We start from the raw sequence: 16,858 nt of genomic DNA, 5'->3' as shown, positions 1-16,858 counted from the left end.
GTTCTGTTTTAAAAAATGCCACTGATATTTTTTTAATGTTTGCTTACTTACTTACTTTGAGAGAGCAAGCAAGCAAGGGAAGGAGCAGAGAGCAAGGAAGAGAGAATCCCAAGCAAGTTCTGTTCTCCGTGTGGGGACTGACAGACATGGGCTCACGACCTTGAGATCATGACCTGAGCCGAAATCAAGAGTCAGACCTTAACCAACTGAGCCACACAGGTGCCCTACCACTGGTATTTTGATAAGGGATTGCACTCAATCTGTAGGTTGCTTTGGGAAGTATGTACTTTTTAACAATATTAAGCCTTTTAATCCATGAGCACTGAATATCTTTCAGTGTATTTGTGTCATCTTTCTTTCATCAGTGTCTTATAGTTTTCATATTTTTCTTTCACCTCCTTGGTTAAATTTATTTCCAGGTATTTTATTCTTTTTGACACAGTGATAAGTGGGATTGTTCTCTTAATTTCTCTTTCACGTGGTTTGTTATTAGTATATAGAAGCACAACAGATTTCTGTTTATTCTGCAACTTTTCTGAATTCACTTATTCTAATAGTTATTTGGTGGGTTTTCTATATATAGTATCATATAATCTGCAAATAGTGACTATTTTACTTCTTCTTTGTCAGTATGGATGCTTTTATTTATTTTTTCTCACTTGATCCTATGATTTCCAAACTACATTGAATAAAAGTCGTGAGAGTGGGCATCTTTGCCTTGTTCCTGATCATAAAAGCTTTCAGTTTTTCACTGTTGATTATGATACTAGTTGTGGTTTTGTTATATATGGCCTTTAATATGTTGAGGTTTCTTTCCTCTGCACTCACTTTGTTGAGAGGTTTTATCATAAATGTTGAATTTTTCTAAATGCTTATCTGCATCTATTAAGGTGATCATATGATTTTTATCTTTTGTTAATGTGGTATATATATCATGTTGGCTGATTTGTGGATATTGAACCATCCTTGCATTTCTGGAGTATATCCCACCTGATCATAGCATGTGATCCTTTTAATATATTATTGAATTCAGTTTGCTAATATTTTGTTGAGGGTTTTTTGCATCTATGCTTTTAGGGATATCAGCCTGTAATTATGTATGTATATATGTATGTATGTATGTATATAGTGTCTTTGTCTGGTTTTGTTATCAGGTTAATGCCAGCCTTGTAGAATAAGTTTGGAAATGTTCCTTCCACTTCAGTTTTTTAGAATAGCTTGAAAAGGATAAGTATTAACTTTAAAAAATTGTTTGCTAAAGGGCACCTTGGTGGCTCAGTCGGTTAAGCTCCCAACTTGGGTTCAGGTCATGATCTCATGGTCTGTGAGTTCAAGCCCCACATCAGGTTCTGTGCTGAGACCTCAGAGCCTGGAGCCTGCTTAAGATTCTGTGTCTCCCTCTCTCTCTGCCCCGCACCTACTCTCTGTCTCTCAAGAATAAATAAATGTTAGAAAAAAAATTTTTTTTTTTTTTTTGCTAAAATTTACCTGTGAAACCATCTGGTTCTGGACTTTTGTTTGTTGAGAGTTTTTAAATTACTGATTCAATTTCCTTACTAGTAGTTCTGTTCAGGTTTTCTCTTTCTTTCTGATTCAGTCTTGGAAGATTGTATGCTTCTAGGAATTTACCATTTTTTCAAGGCTGCTCAATTTGTTGGTATATAATTGTTTATAGTAGTCTCTTCTAATTTATGGTGTCAGTTTTAACTTCTCTTTGAATTTAGATTTTATTTACTTGGGCCCTCTCTTTTTCTTGATGAGTCTGGCTAAAGGTTTATCAATTTTGTTTATCGTTTCAAAGAATCAGTTCCTTCAGTGATTTTTTTTTTCTATTGTTTTTTAGTCTTCATTTCTGTTCTGATCCTTATTATTTCCTTCCTTCTGCTAACTTTGGGTTTTGTTTGTTCTTCTTTTTTCTAGTTCATTTAGTTATAGGGTTAGATTGAGATTTTTCTTGTCTCTTGAGGTAGGCCTGTATCACATTACAAACTTTGTTCAGAAGTGCTTTTGCTGCATACCACAGATTTTGGAGTGTTGGGATTCTAATTTCATTTATCTTTAGGTATTTTTTTATTTCCCCTTTTTAATTTTTTCATAGACTCAGTTGTTGTTTAGCCTCCACATGCTTCTGTTTTTTTCAGGTTTTTTTTCCTGTAATTTATACCTGTGTCCATACTGTTGTGGTCTGAAAAGAAACAGGCTAGGATTTCAGTCTTCTTAAATCTATTGAAACTTGTTTTATAGCTTAACACGTGATCTGTTTTGGAAAATGTTCCATGTGCGCTTGAAAAGAATGTGTATTGTGCTGTTTTGGTATGGAAATGTTCTGTATATATCTCTTGAGTCCTGTCTTGTCTAATGTTACATTTAAAGCTACTGTTTTCTCATTGATTTTCTGTCTGCATGACCTATCCATTGATGTAAGTGCAGTGTTAAAGTCCCCTACTATTATTTCATTACTGTCAATTTCTCCCTTTATGTCTGTTAATATTAGCTTTATGTTTTTATGTATGTAGGAGCTTTATACTCCTAGGTTAGATGCATAGATATTTATAAGTGTAATATCCTCTTGTTAGATTAATCCCTTGGTCATTATGTAAGGCCCTTTGTCTCTTGTTACAGTCTTTGTTTTAAAGTCTGTTTTGTCTGATAGAAGAAGTATTGCCACCCCAGCTGTCTTTTCATTTCCCTTTGCATGGAATATCTTTTTCCATCCCTTCCTTTTCAGTCTGGTATGTCTTTTGGTCTGAACTCTCTTTTAGGCAACATATATAGCGGTCTTTTCTTTTTTTAGTATCTATTCAGCCACTCTCTTTTAATCGGTGCATTTATTCCATTTACATTTAAAGTAATTAGCAATAGGTATGTAATTATTGCCATTTTGTTCATTGTTTTCTGGTTGATTTTGTAGTTGTTTCTTCTGTTGCTGTCTTCCCTTGTGGTTTGAGAACTTTTTTTAGAGTTATATTTGGATTATTTTTTTCTTTATTTACTTATGGTGTATCTGTTTGAGGTTTTTGGTTTGTGGTTACAATGAGGTTCATGTAAAACAACCTATGTATATATAGCAGTCTGTCTTAAGTTGATGGTTGCTTACATTCTAAAGAATTCTGAAAACACATTCTTACTCCCCCCCCGCCGTTTTGTTTTTGACATATTTTACATCTTTTTATTTTGCATATCCCTAATTACTGTAGCTGTAGTTGATTTTACTACTTTGCCTTCTTATTAGTTTTATAATGGTTGATCCACTACCTTTACTGTATGTTTGCTTTTACCAGTGAGATTTGTTTTTCTTTCATAATTTTCTTCTAGTTATGGCCTTTTCTCTTCTATTTAAGTAAGGCCCTTTAACATATCTTTTAAGCCTAGCTTAGTGGTGAAGAATTCCTTTGGGGTGCCTGGGTGGCTCAGTTAGTTAAGCATCTGACTCTTGGTTTTGGCTCAGATGATCTCACAGTTCGTGATTTCGAGCCCACTTTGGGCTCTGTGCTGACAACACAGAGCCTCCTTAGGATTCTGTCTCTCCCTCTCTCTCTGCCCCTCCTCTGCTTGCCCTACCTCGTTCTCTCTCAAAATAAATAAACATTTGAAAAAAAAAAAAAAGAATTCCTTTAACTGTTGTCTGGAAAACTTTCTGTCTCCAATTCTGAATAATAGTCTGGTCAGGTAGAGTGTTGGTGTTCCTAGGTTTTCTTTTCCCTTTCATCATGTAATATAGTGTACCATTCCCTTCTGGCCTGCAAAGTTTCTGCTGAAAAGTCAGCTTATAATCTTATGGGGGATATAACTAGTTATTTTTCTCTTGCTGCTTTTAAGATTCTCTCTTTTAGTTTTTTTAACATTTTAATTATTGTGTCTTGGTGTAGACCTCTTTGGGTTCATCTTGTTTGGGGCTCTGTGTGCATCCTGGACCTGGATGTGTGTTTCCTTCCCCAGGTTTGGGAAGTTTTTAGTTATCATTGTTTCTTTGTATAAATTTTCTGCCCTCCCCTTCCCCCCACCGCCCCGCTTCTCCTCTGGAACCCCTATGAAATGAGCATTAGTGCACTTGATGTTGCCCAAGAGGTCCCTTAAATTATCTTCATTAAAATTTTTTTTTTTCTTTATGTTCAGCTTTGGTGATTTCTACCACCATGTCTTCCAGATGCTGGTAGTACTTCTGCATAATCTAAACTGCTGTTGATTCCCTCTAGTGTAGTTTTTGTTTATTGTTGTATTCTTCGGCTGATTGGTTCGTTTTTATTTATTTTTTTAATTTTTATTTTTGAGAGAGTGCAAGTGGGGTAGGGGCATAGAGGGGGACAGAGGATCTGAAGCAGGCTCTGCTCTGACAGCAGTGAGCCCAATGTGGGGCTTGAACTCACAAACCATGAGATCATGACCTGAGCCAAAGTCAGATGCTTAACCAACTGAGCCACCCACGTGCCCCAGTTGGTTCTTTTTTTATATTTTCTATATATTTGTTAAAGTTCTCACTGCATTCATCCATTTTTCTCCCAAGTTTGGTAAGTATCTTTATGACCATTAATTTGAACTCTTTATCAGTAGATTCTTTATCTCTGTTTCATTTCTTTTTCTGAGGTTTTGTCTTGCTCTTTCATTTGAAATATATTCCTGTCTCATTTTGACTATGTTTCTTTGTATTAGGTAGATCAGCTATGTCTCCCGATCTTGAAGGAGCAGGCTTATGTAGAATGTGTCCTGTGGGACTCAGAAGGGCACTCCACCCTTATCACCAGAACTGGGCACTCCAAGGTTATCACATGTGGGGGATATGTGCTGTCTGTTTTGGCCAGGGCACAATGTTGTGATCGTGCTGCTGGGTAGAGCTGATCCCCCAGCTCAGCTGGCTGCAGCACTTAGTTGCAGTTGCTATAGATGCACTCATGGGCTAGGCTGCTTCCCAAGGGTAGGAGCTGCTTTGGGGAGGAGCACTGGACCAAGGCCACCCCTGCTGGGTATGGTAGGATGGGAGCTGTTTTGGAGGGGCACCTGCTAGAGTAGGCTATTTGGATGGATCAGGTCTGTAAGGGAGTAGGACAAGGCAAGCAGTGTTAGCTAGGTAGTGGCAGAAATTGTGCCTGCCAGCAGTAGGCGAGCTATGTCCTTTGTGAAAGATTAATTGACCATATAATTGTGAGTTTATTTCTGGGTTTTCTATTCTGTTCCATTGATCTATGTGTCTGTTTTTGTGCCAGTATGATACTGTTTTGATTACTACAGCTTTGTAGTATAACTTGAAGTCTGGAATTGTGATGCCTCCAGTTTTCTTTTTTTCAAGACAGCTTTGCTATCTGGGGTCTTTTGTGGTTCCATACAAACTTTAGGACTGTTTATCTAGATTCTGTTCTGTTGGTTAAGAATGCTGTTGGTATAGGGATTGCATTAAATCTGCAGATTGCTATGGGTAGTATAGGCTTTTTAAAAAAAAGTTTATTTTGACAGCGCAAGTGGGGGAGGGGCAGAGAGAGAATACCAAGCAGGCTCCACACCAGCAGCACGGAGCCCAATGCAGGGCTCAAACTCACAAACCGTGAGATCATGACCTGAGCCAAAACCAAGAGTCGGACGCCTAACCGAGACACCCAAGTACCCCTGGGTAGTATAGACATGTTAACAGTACAATCCATGAGCACAGAATGTCTTTCCATTTCTTTGTGTCATCTTTCTTTCATTAGTGTTTTATAGTTTTCAGAGTACAGGTCTTTCACCTCCTTGGTTAAGTTTATTCTTAGATGTTTTATTAGTTTTGGTGTAATTATAAATGGAATTGTTTTAATTTCTCTTTCTGCTGCTTCATTATTAGTGTATAGAAATGCAACAGATTTCTGTATATTGACTTTTTATCCTATGACTTTACTGAATTCATTTATCAGTTCTAGTATTTTTGGGGGAGTCTTTAGGGATTTTTATATATAGTATCGTGTCATCTGTAAATAGTGAAAGTTTTACCTTTTCCTTGCCAAGTTGGATGCCTTTTCTTTTTCTTGCCTGATGGCTGTGGCTAGGACTTCCAGTATTATGTTGAATAAAGGTGGTGAGGGTGGACAGCTTTATCTTTTACTGACCTTAGGAGAAATGCTTTCAGTTTTTTTCCCATTGAGTATGAGGGTTGCTGTTGTTTTTTCATATGTCGCCTTTATTATGTTGAGGTATGTTCCCTTTAAACCTACCTTGAGAGTTTTTATCATGAATGGGTGTTGTACTATGTTTAATGCTTTTTCTGCATCTATTGAAATTGCCCTATAGTTTTTATCCTTTCTTATTGACGTGATGCATCATATGTTGATTGATTGTGAATATTGACCCACCCTTGTTACACCCTGGGTATAAATCCCGCTTGATCATGGTGAATGATTTTTTTAAATGCATTGTGTTTGGTTCAGTTTGCTATTTTATTCAGGATTTTTGTATCCATGTTTATCCGAGATACTGGCCTGTAGTTCTGTTTTTGTGGTGCCTTTATCTAGTTTTGGTATCATAGAATGAATTTAGAAGTTTTTCTTTCCCTTCTGGTTTTTGGAATAGTTGGAGGAGAATAGGTATTAACTCTTTAAATGTTTGGTAGAGTTCACCTATGAAGCCATCTGGTCCTGGACTTTGGTTTGTTGCAAGTTTTTTGATTACTGATTCCAATTTCATTGGTGGTGATCAGTCTCTTCAAATTTTCTATTCCTGTTTCAGTTTTGGTAGGTTACATGTTTTTAGAGAGGCATCCTTTTAGGTTGTCCAATTTGTTGGCATCTAACTTTTCATAGTATTCTAATTGTATTTCTATGGTATTGGCTGTTTGGTTTTGTCTTTTTTGAGGAGTTTGGCTAGAAGGTTATCAATTTTGTTTATATTTTCAAAAAACTAGCTCCTGATTTCATTGATCTGTTCTATTGTTTTTTTAGTTTCTATATCATTTATTTCTGCTCTGATTTTTATTATTTCTTTCCTTCTGCTGGTTTTGAGTTTTGTTCGTTTTCTAGCTCCTTAGGTATAAGGTTAGATTGAGATTTTTCTTGCTTCTTGAATAGGCCTGTATTGCTATAAACTTCCCTTAGAACCACTTTTTCTGCATCCCAAAGATTTTAGACTGTTGTGTGTTGATTTTCATTTGTCCCCATGTAACTTTATATTTCTTCTTTGATTTCTTGCTTTTAGTAGCATGTTATTTAACCTCCATGTCTTTATGGTCTTGCCAGATTTTTTCTTGTGGTTGATTTCTAGTTTTATAGCATTGTTATGAAACTAGATGAAAAGATGCATGACATTACTTAAGTCTTTTTGAATTTGTTAAGACTTGTTTTGTACCCTAATATGTGATCTGTTCTGGAGAGTGTTCCATGTGCATCAAGTGAATATTTTTTGATAACTTTGTGTTAACTGGTTCTAATGATTTATACATAGTTTATTTTGATATTTAAAAAGTGAAATGAATGGAAATTCTTTATACCTGAAGGCTACTAAACATTCAATATGATTTGATTTAGTGGGGCCACGAATATAAATACATGTGGAACATCAAAACTAGTGAAAAATATCTGCAGAGTCTATACTTAAAAAGTAAGTACCCTCTGCTTATATAACAAGTCCTAGTTCTGTGTGCAACATCAGCAGTATCCTGGAAAGTATCTTTTCCAGGTGGAAAAGACCTGAAACATACCATTTTGGGAGAATCTGATTTTCCATTAATGGTGCTATAAGAGTTAAGCAAGCAAATGTAGTTTAAAAAAAAGATAATACCAGTTTAATTGTTTATTCACATAGTTGCCATTAAAAGGTTAACTCATTCATAAACATGTTTCTTCTATTGCAATATCCTTTGCCTCTTATCTCTTAACAAATAAATCCCCAACACCTAGCAGAAATGTTAGTTATACTGCAAATGCAGCACATTAACTATTTTTTAAACCTTTAAAATATGGCTTATGAACAATTTTACAGAGCAGATTGCCTATTAATATGTAACATTAACAGATCTATGGTACCATTTTGGATAGAGTTGGCATTTTTGTCAAGGTATTTTAAACTTCTTAGAGGAATTTTTATGGTGTGGAATTTCACTTCTTCATAAAGTGTTATCTTCAGTACATTTTTAAATCAAGCCAGAAACTAGATCCAGCTCTGGGAAAACACTAATTTTCATTGTACACATCATGTAAACACTGCTTTGAACATCTATGCAGATACTCTTCGAAAAGAAAAACAGATTCTTGTTCTGGATATACATCAAAACCTAGATTACCTTTGTATAGTAACATTTATTTAAAAATTTGACAAGAACATATTAAATGTTGGCAAAAGTAATAGCACTCAATTTGATTATATAGCCTAGCTCTCACAGAATTTGAGCCCACTCATCTCAAGTTCTATCAGGACAGTCTTTTTCATTGATCAACTGAGATCCAGCATCTGACACAGTACATGGCACAAGGTATGTGTTGAATAAATATTTCAATGTTGAACTTTTTAGCAGCAAGTGAAAAAAAACAGATACAACTTTGAATAAATGGCATGAGATTACCAGTTGTCTCATGACACAGCAATAGGTGCTTTTTGTGAAAATTCTAGGATTACTTGTAAGTAGATCAATAATTAGATAATTTCCTCTCAAACTAAAGGAAATCTCATAGTGGAGGGAGGGCAAGAGAAGCCATAACATTTTATCTCCCAAAGCTAATGTGTAAAAACATGGAATATGAGCTAGTGAAAACTACCATGATATTAAAAGCAAGGCAATTCCAACTAATTGTGTTTTGCATATTTATTAAAGAATCCATTTTCTGACAAACCTCATAATACTGGATGAAAATATTTTTAAAAGGTTTTACCAAACTCCTAATAGAATATGTCTAATCAGTTCATTCTTATAGTCTCTGATTCCATGTTAGAGTTTTAAATATGGAAGGAATCTATTAAGACTCAAAACCATTTTAAAAAGTCTCTTCCCTCAAATAGCTATTGGATAATTAATACATTTGCAACAGTATCATGATTTTGTCCAGATATATGTATTTCACCCAGAACTGTCAAAATTAACCTGAAAATCAATTAAATGAAAACATTGATAATTTCAAAAATGATTTGAACTTCTTAAATCAACAGAGCCATAACAGTATTGTCCTCTGAAATTAGAAAATTCTAAGCACATATAAAAAACACATTTACCTACTTCAGTTAGGTCAATGTCAGGATTTATCAAAAATTCTCCATCAAAATTTTTTAAAAATCTTGATTTTTAGGTACTATAAAAAATATACCCTAATTAAATGATATATGTTGGTCTGACCAATTCCACAAAGTTAGGAAAGGGAAAAAAAAATCTTGTACAGTGAAATTTCAAATCTTAAACATTTAATCCTTTATTTGAGCTTACCTCTCTAAATTTAAAAATGTATCAGTACTCTTTGATACCAACTATAAGCAATGTAGAAGTATAAATTCTGATCAGTTTAGTCCATCCATTCTCTAACACAGTGAGCATCTTTTTTATCCAAATCCAAAAGAAGAATAATGCAAATCTCACTTCCTTGGTCACCTTTGGAGCTCAGGGCCAACCAGTCTCAACAATAACCAAAATATGTAGCTTTATGATTGGTAGTCTGTTTCTGCAGTGAACGTATTTTCCCAGTAATCAAAATTTGTCATCTGAGGAAATTTTTCATTACTCTAGAATCACAGTTCGAAGCTCATCTTCTTTATTGATCATCATTGAGGCAATTGCTCCATCATTAAACTCAAAAGAAGTACCTCCATCCACAACCATGCAGGCATCCCAACAACGAGATCGAACACATACCCTAAGCAGAAAAAAACATCTCATTAATATAAAGTTTTCTTAACTTTAAATTATGATTTCTTTAAAACTTTAAAATTATGATTTCTTTAATTTTCATTGAAACTGGCAGATCATTCGGCCTTGATTTTAAAAATCAAGTTGTTCTTTGGTTTGAGAGAGTAACTGTATGTTATCAAAATCTCAAAATTAAGATATTCAGGATAGCTCCATTCACCCAAACATTTTCAAGAGAACAAGTTCAGACTTGATGGAACTCACAGGCTTTTTTCATATGACAAAATGTTGAGTTATTACTATTTTAAGTACTAATATTGAGAATGTAACTATTTTCATGGATAATTTTGACTTAAGAACAAATGAAGAGGCACAAATGAACAGCTCAGTGAACACACTTGTGCAGCCTTCATCACCCAAATGAGGAATCAAATGTTCCCCAGCTCCCCAGAAGTTCCCTCACTACTCTCCTCCAGTCTCTACCCTTGGGCCATCCTTCCCACGCATGCCCACTACCCTAATTTCAGTCACCATAGTGGTAATAGCTCTGTTCTTAAACTTTATATAAATGGAAGAACACATAGGTTTGCTTTGTGTCTAGCTTCTTTTGCTTGACAGTTTGCTTGTGGGCGCACCCAGGTGCCTCAGTCAGTTAAGGGCCAGCTTTGGCTCAGGTCATGATCTCATGGTTCAGGAGTTCGAGCCCCAGGTGGGGCTCTGTGCTGACAGCTCAGAGCCTGTTTCAGATTCTGTGTCTCTTTCTGTCCTTCCCCTGCTCATGCTCTCTCTCTCTCAAAAATAAACAAAAAAGTATGCTTGTGAAATTCATCCATGGTTATTACATATAGTAGTATTGTGTTGTGTTCATTTTCATTGCTATATGAAAACATTTCCATTGTGTAAAAATACCAAAATTTACGTACCTCCTCTATTCATAGACATCTGGGTTTTTACTACTGGAAGTAGTGCTACTACAAATATTCTTAATCATGTCTTTTGTTGCAGACGTATGTGTGTATACATTTCTGTTGGATATATACCTAAGAGCGAATTTGCTGGGTCACTGTGTGTGCTTTATTCAGCTTTGGTAGGTAACTGCCAAACAATATGCCAAACTAGTCCTAAAAATACTGCATGTAAGTTGCAGTTACTCCCACCTTACCAACAACTAGCACCTTAGCTATTCTGGTGGGTGTGTATGGTATCATATTATATAGTTTCAATTTGCATTCCCCACATGAATAATAAGGTCAAGGATGTTTTTCATACACTGAGCCATTTGGATACCCTCTTCTGTGAAAGGCCTGTCCAGGACTTTGGCAATTTTTCTACTGAGTTGCCTTTTTCTTAATAGAGTTGTAGGAATCTTTACAATATTCTGGATAGAAGTCCATTGTTGAATATCTATCACTCTGTGGCTTGCCTTTTTTTTTTTTCCTTAATGGTGTCTCCATTAAGAAAAGTACTTAATTCTGAATAGTTCAATTTCTCCATCTTTTGTTAATATTGTCCAACTGCCAAAGTCATGAAGCTTATTCTGTTTATATGAGCAAAATTTAAATGTCTTTGTAATTTCACCTAAATTGAGTACATAGATTTGTCGATCAAAATTAACTTTCAAATGAGTAAAAGGAATTTGTTTTTCCTAGAAAAAATATCAACCGTATTTCAAAAAAGAAAATATGCACACTATATAAGTAGCAATTCATAATTAAACTGTTCTTTGCTTGCCATGAGACAAATGACATTTTTTCATAGTTTTGTTTAGAAAATTGGGCAACCTTTATAAAATAAATTATAAGGTTTTTTGATATCTTCCCTTCAAACAAAAATCAAATTCAGTAAATGCGAGGAAGAGGGAGGTCACTTTTAGGAAAAAGCTGAAAGAAATGAGTCCTACTCTAAAAGTTTACGGCTTTACAAGTTAGGTTTTATATGAATATTTGTCCTGCCTTTTTTTTTTAATCCAATAGCATATAAAAAAAAAGTTGCTTTCCAGTTTCTTTTAAAGTGATAATTTGATCTTATTCTGTCTTAATATATGAAAACAACAAATCCATATCACCCAGTTAGATAATTATGCCCCTTCTATTTACTTATAGTTTCTCTAAAATGGCACAAGTTGGGAAAGGAAATATTTCCTCCAGGGTATATATAGCATGACGCCTCACTAGTTCCAAAAGCCCTACTTTTCCTACTAGATTAAGTGTGAATGAGTGAATTTCATCATACTGAATACTTTAAAACCAAAACCCATTTATAATTACAAGAGATGGAAGCATAGTCACAGGCTGGCCTTTGGAAGCTTACTTTGACGTGAAGCAGCGCTGACGACTGCTGGAGAAAACTCTGTTTGCTATTGGTTCTCGAATACTGAAAAGTATTTTTGGTTCTTCTGGACTATAGAGCAGTGATTCGTTATATTCATTTGTTACTATAAAGGAAAAAAAGTATTAGCACATTCAAAGAAAGACAGTCACTTCTGAGAAGTGCAAAATGAAAAATGGATGCTATGCTATCCCCAATTTAAATGCAACTCTGTTTCAAAGGTCTGTTTGGCAGAAACTTTCTTGGAACTCACAACACATTCCATTAAAAGAACAAAAAACTTTATAAAATGAGGATTAGGTTTCAAGATAAGGCCACCAAAGCCCCTGACACATCAGCTGGAGACATACTGGGGAGTGGGCTACAAAACCAGTAATTAAACAAAAGTAGAGGAACTAACTTGGGGCATTCAAAAACAGAACCTGAGTTGCCATAGTCCCTTGCCAAATTCCCTTCCAAAACACCACGTCAAAGTGTCCATAAATATTAAGTTAATTCTCTTGATTAAAAATGCAGTCTCAAAAAATTACAGGTAATACGCTTTCTCTAATGAAACTCTCATTACACAAGATATTTTTAGAAATCTTTGGGACCTGCTTTCTAACCAAGAGGCACATGACAGTTGGTAGGCAAAACATAAATTGGTCAAAAACAATTATACAAGGAAATCAGGCTTGAAAGAACGTATAGTTGAACACCACATTAAAACATTATAAGACTGTCAGACAATCCACCTTATTTACCAAAATTTTGTTTAAATTATTTGGCTCCTTGAAAAAAATCTAATTTACTCTCAAAAATTTGCTCCTCTGGGAACACAAACACTCAAAATGTGCTAGCTACAGCTGTCTGGCTGGGTCCAGTGGGTAGAGCATGTAACTCTTGATTTCAGGATCGTGAGTTCGAGCCCCACTTTGGGCATAGAGATCACTTAAAAAAAAAAAAAAAAATGCTAGCTCTGAAGGTAGTTCCAGAAATGTCTGTAACAGTGACTGCACTACTGGCATTCACTATTGTTTCTGAGGACAGTCAAATCTTCAAAGGAATAACATTCATTCAGTAAAGTGGAAAAATCACTGTATTTTATGTATACCCTTAAATTAATTTACATACCCGATATAAATTTCAGTTGTTTTATATATGTTTTAAGTTAAATTATTTTTTGAAGTTTTTTATTTTGAGAGACAGTGAGTGAGCATGAGCAGGGGAGGGGCAGAGACAAAATCCCAAGCAGGCTCTGCACTCTCAGCACAAGCCCAATGCAAGGCTCGAACTCATGAACTATGAGATAATGACCTGAGCTGAAATCAAGAGTCGGATGTTTAACCCACTGAGCCACCCAGGCGCCCCTTTAAGTTAAATTATATAATGAATCAACTACTGTAAATGCCTAATTTAACTCTAACACAGATTTAAAGCTAATGCTAGCTCATAAGCTGTGATCAAAATAATCGTTTTGGTCTCAAATTGAGAGAGGGAGAAAGTCCGTTTTAGACAGTTGAAAGGGACTTCAGAGATTTAGTCCTGTTTTCAAACTATTAAAGGCCAACCATGTCCCCCAGTAAAGTAAGTCTTATGTGGAAATCTAAAATACACACATAAATGAACTGGCACTATTCAAATACTTTATTGTGTATTGCTAAATTATTTAAAAGGCAACCAAAAAGAGTGAGACTATTTTGATAACTCTTAAATTCAAGTGTCTGTGTTTATGGATGCCAGCTGCAGTCTTACATTTGCCAATATCCACTTTGTGTATTTGGTTTTGGTTGTATATGTTGAACACCCTTACATAGATAAGGAGATGCACTATGAACAAGTTTGGATTTTTTAATAATCTTGAAAACTTAGGATACTCTTCAATTAAACAGAGACAACTAGAGAATCTTTAGTTTGAGGTCTGTACAAAAATGATTCTGGTACAGGAGAGGGGATTTTAGTGAGTTAATTTCATAAGCAAATCAAAGGAATGTGTTTTCCAATTTAAGAATTTAAATATTTAGAACAGAAAAACTTGAAGAATAAATTTGAAGAACCCCCTTAGGTATTACCAATCTATCTCTACTTCATCCTTTTATAGTTCAAGAAGTAGAAGAATGGAACCACAGTCTTGCTCATATTTCCAGTGAGTGACTGGTTGGTCTGGGATTAGAGCCCAGGCCTTCAAGTTCCCTGATCAGTAGTAGTCTTTCCCAACAGTGCTGGTTCTCTCAAAGGAACCCTGAAGTAACCGGGCAGGAATAGAAAGGAGAAAGTTAAAGAGAAGATTTTAGTGAATGTGAAGATAAGCATTCACAGCTCAGTGAACTCCTTTTCATTCAGAGGATATTTATGGCACACGGAGTTTAGGTAAACATTTCCCATTTGCCAGATCTGTATTTTTCTATATTTTCCTATCCCCCAGAATATGTATGTAGTTAAGAGTTTTGGCACAGAGGTTATATTTCATAGTTCACAAAAATCTAATATAAAGTCCAGCTCTAAACTTTTTATTGTTTAAATATACGTAAAGGTATTATATCAAGGGCCCGTTTGAGTCAAAAAAGTACAATGCTTTGCTAATTAGACAAGTATACTTCATAATAACATCCTAAAGACTGATACAGAACTTGAATGAAACTGTTAGTAATTATGATCATTAGTCACTGACCTTTCTCTACCAATTCTCTGTTCAATGGAAGACTTAAATTTCCTTGTCGTTTTGCTATTGAAAAAGGAAAGGGTGGAATATCTTGATTAAATAATGTCATAATAGCTAACATACAATAAAATATATACATTATATAGTACATTATAATTGTAACAAATAGCTATTCTGGTACTCACCAATATTTAAAACATCTTCCACAGCCTGGGTCGCAACCCTGTTAATATTGAATGACCTAGAAAGAAACACCATGTAAGTTCTTTGTTCTCATTCTAAAAACACACTTTAAATTAAAAAGGAATTATCTACTTAATATACAGAGAACTCTTAGAAATTATCAAGAAGAAGCAACCAAAATATGATAGCTACTTCACCCACTTTTAAAAAGTGGGCAAAGTAAACGGTTTATAGGCTTATATGAAAAAGCATTCAATCTTACTCCTACTTAAGGACACATAAATTAAAAACTGATAATGTATGAAAGGTATATGAAAGACATTCTCATTCATACATGATGGCATTATGGAAGTTGCAGTTGGAAGGCAATTCTTCACTATTAAAATTTTAAATGAACATATTACTCATCCTAATTTATCCTAAAAGATACTTCTGTCTATAGTACACAAAAGACGTGTACAAGGATATTTACTGAAGCATTGTTTATAATAGCAAAACAACTCACAGCCGCAGGAAGCTGGTTAAATATGTTACTATGTAGAGATTAAAAAGCATAAAATAGAACTGTATGTGCTGATAGAAACATAAGTTAAAAAAAAACAAAGGCATTATGTAGAATATGCGTTATATATATATGTATATATGTATATGTGTGTGTGTATGTGTGCATATATATATATATATATAGGTTGTGCCTGGAGATTAGTACTAGATAAATGAAATGAAAGACTAGCTTTTCATTTTAAACCCTTTTGTACTATAACATTCTTTCATGTTTATTTATTTAGAGAGAGAAAGAGCATGAGCAGGAGAGGGGCAGACAGAGAAGGAGAGGGAGAATCCCAAGCAGAGTCCGATGTGGGACGTGAACCCACAAACTGCAAGATCATAACCTGAGCTGAAATCAGACACACTTAACCTACCGAGCCACCCAGGTGTCCCTGTACTATAACCTATTTTTAACTTGTAAATATTTCTTTAAATTACAAAATAGAAAAGATGAGAAATCTTTACCAGTGTGATGCTTTGCTTAAACACTTAAGAACAAATGTTAACACAAACTCGAATCAGCTAAAAGTAGCTCTGTCCTTGGGTCTACAAAGAAGGTTAAGGAAAGGTTTTTGGGTTTTTTCTTCTTTTTAATTCTTTCCAGTAATTCAGAATTCTGTTGCTACAGAATTCTCACATGGCCTCAGTAGATAATCTCAATGAACAGCAGCATAATGACCCAAACAACTCTATAAACATAATTCAGTGGCTCTTAACCTTTCTGAGGAGGGGGAGTAATAGATACTCTTGCATACACTTCCAACCCTATGCCCTTCACGTTTTGAGAAATGTGATAACATTTAGGGCATTCTCTTAAAAATGCAGGTAACAAGTTTTATATTAAAAATTTGGGGTCATTCACACACCAAATCCCTATGCTAAAAAAATCCCAAATCTGGCCCTTGCCTATTCTATTTTTCACCAGTAAGTGTCCTGACTTTTTTACTGTTCAGCGTGAAGTTCGCAATACATATCTCATCATAATTACTGTCTGCATAATTACATACACACTGCAAGGCATTTGCGGCACTACCTGGCTCATGGCAAGAACTCAATACCGAATTAAAGTATCAAATGAAAGATATGCATGAATTATATTCTAATTGACATTAGAAGATATGGTTTCAGAATTTTATTTTAAATTAAAAGTCACATAAAATGAGCCATGTTTATTAGGGTTCCACTAAATTAAAATACTGAAGATTTAATTTTTCTTTAAGTTTTTTTTATTTTGACAGTGAGCACATGAGCCCGCGAGGAGCAGAGAGGTAGAGAGCAAATCCTAAGCAGGCACCGTGAGGCTTGAAACCACAAATCGTGAGATCATGATTTGAGCCGAATTCGATAGTCAGACACTCAACCAACTGGGCCAC

General features: G+C 35.0%; 1 protein-coding gene across 2 annotated transcripts in view; it reads right to left on the bottom strand.

Moving 5' to 3' along the window:
* Positions 1-7,715: 7,715 nt before the first annotated feature.
* NADK2 (NAD kinase 2, mitochondrial) overlaps positions 7,716-16,858 on the bottom strand; it is a 48,806-nt gene continuing 39,663 nt past the window's right edge. For both annotated transcript variants that reach the window (XM_027075389.2, XM_027075393.2), the window contains 4 exons: positions 14,939-14,994; positions 14,763-14,816; positions 12,095-12,218; positions 7,716-9,791 (listed from right to left, as the gene is read on the bottom strand). In XM_027075389.2, coding sequence (XP_026931190.1) covers positions 9,656-9,791; positions 12,095-12,218; positions 14,763-14,816; positions 14,939-14,994 — 370 coding nt within the window. In that variant the 3' untranslated portion in view covers positions 7,716-9,655. The remainder of the gene's footprint in view (positions 9,792-12,094; positions 12,219-14,762; positions 14,817-14,938; positions 14,995-16,858) is intronic.

Source organism: Acinonyx jubatus, chromosome A1, assembly GCF_027475565.1.
Source record: "Acinonyx jubatus isolate Ajub_Pintada_27869175 chromosome A1, VMU_Ajub_asm_v1.0, whole genome shotgun sequence".
NCBI classification, from domain to species: Eukaryota; Metazoa; Chordata; class Mammalia; order Carnivora; family Felidae; genus Acinonyx; species Acinonyx jubatus.
Note: the sequence above shows the minus strand (reverse complement) of the source record. Positions and strands in the feature narration are given on the sequence as shown.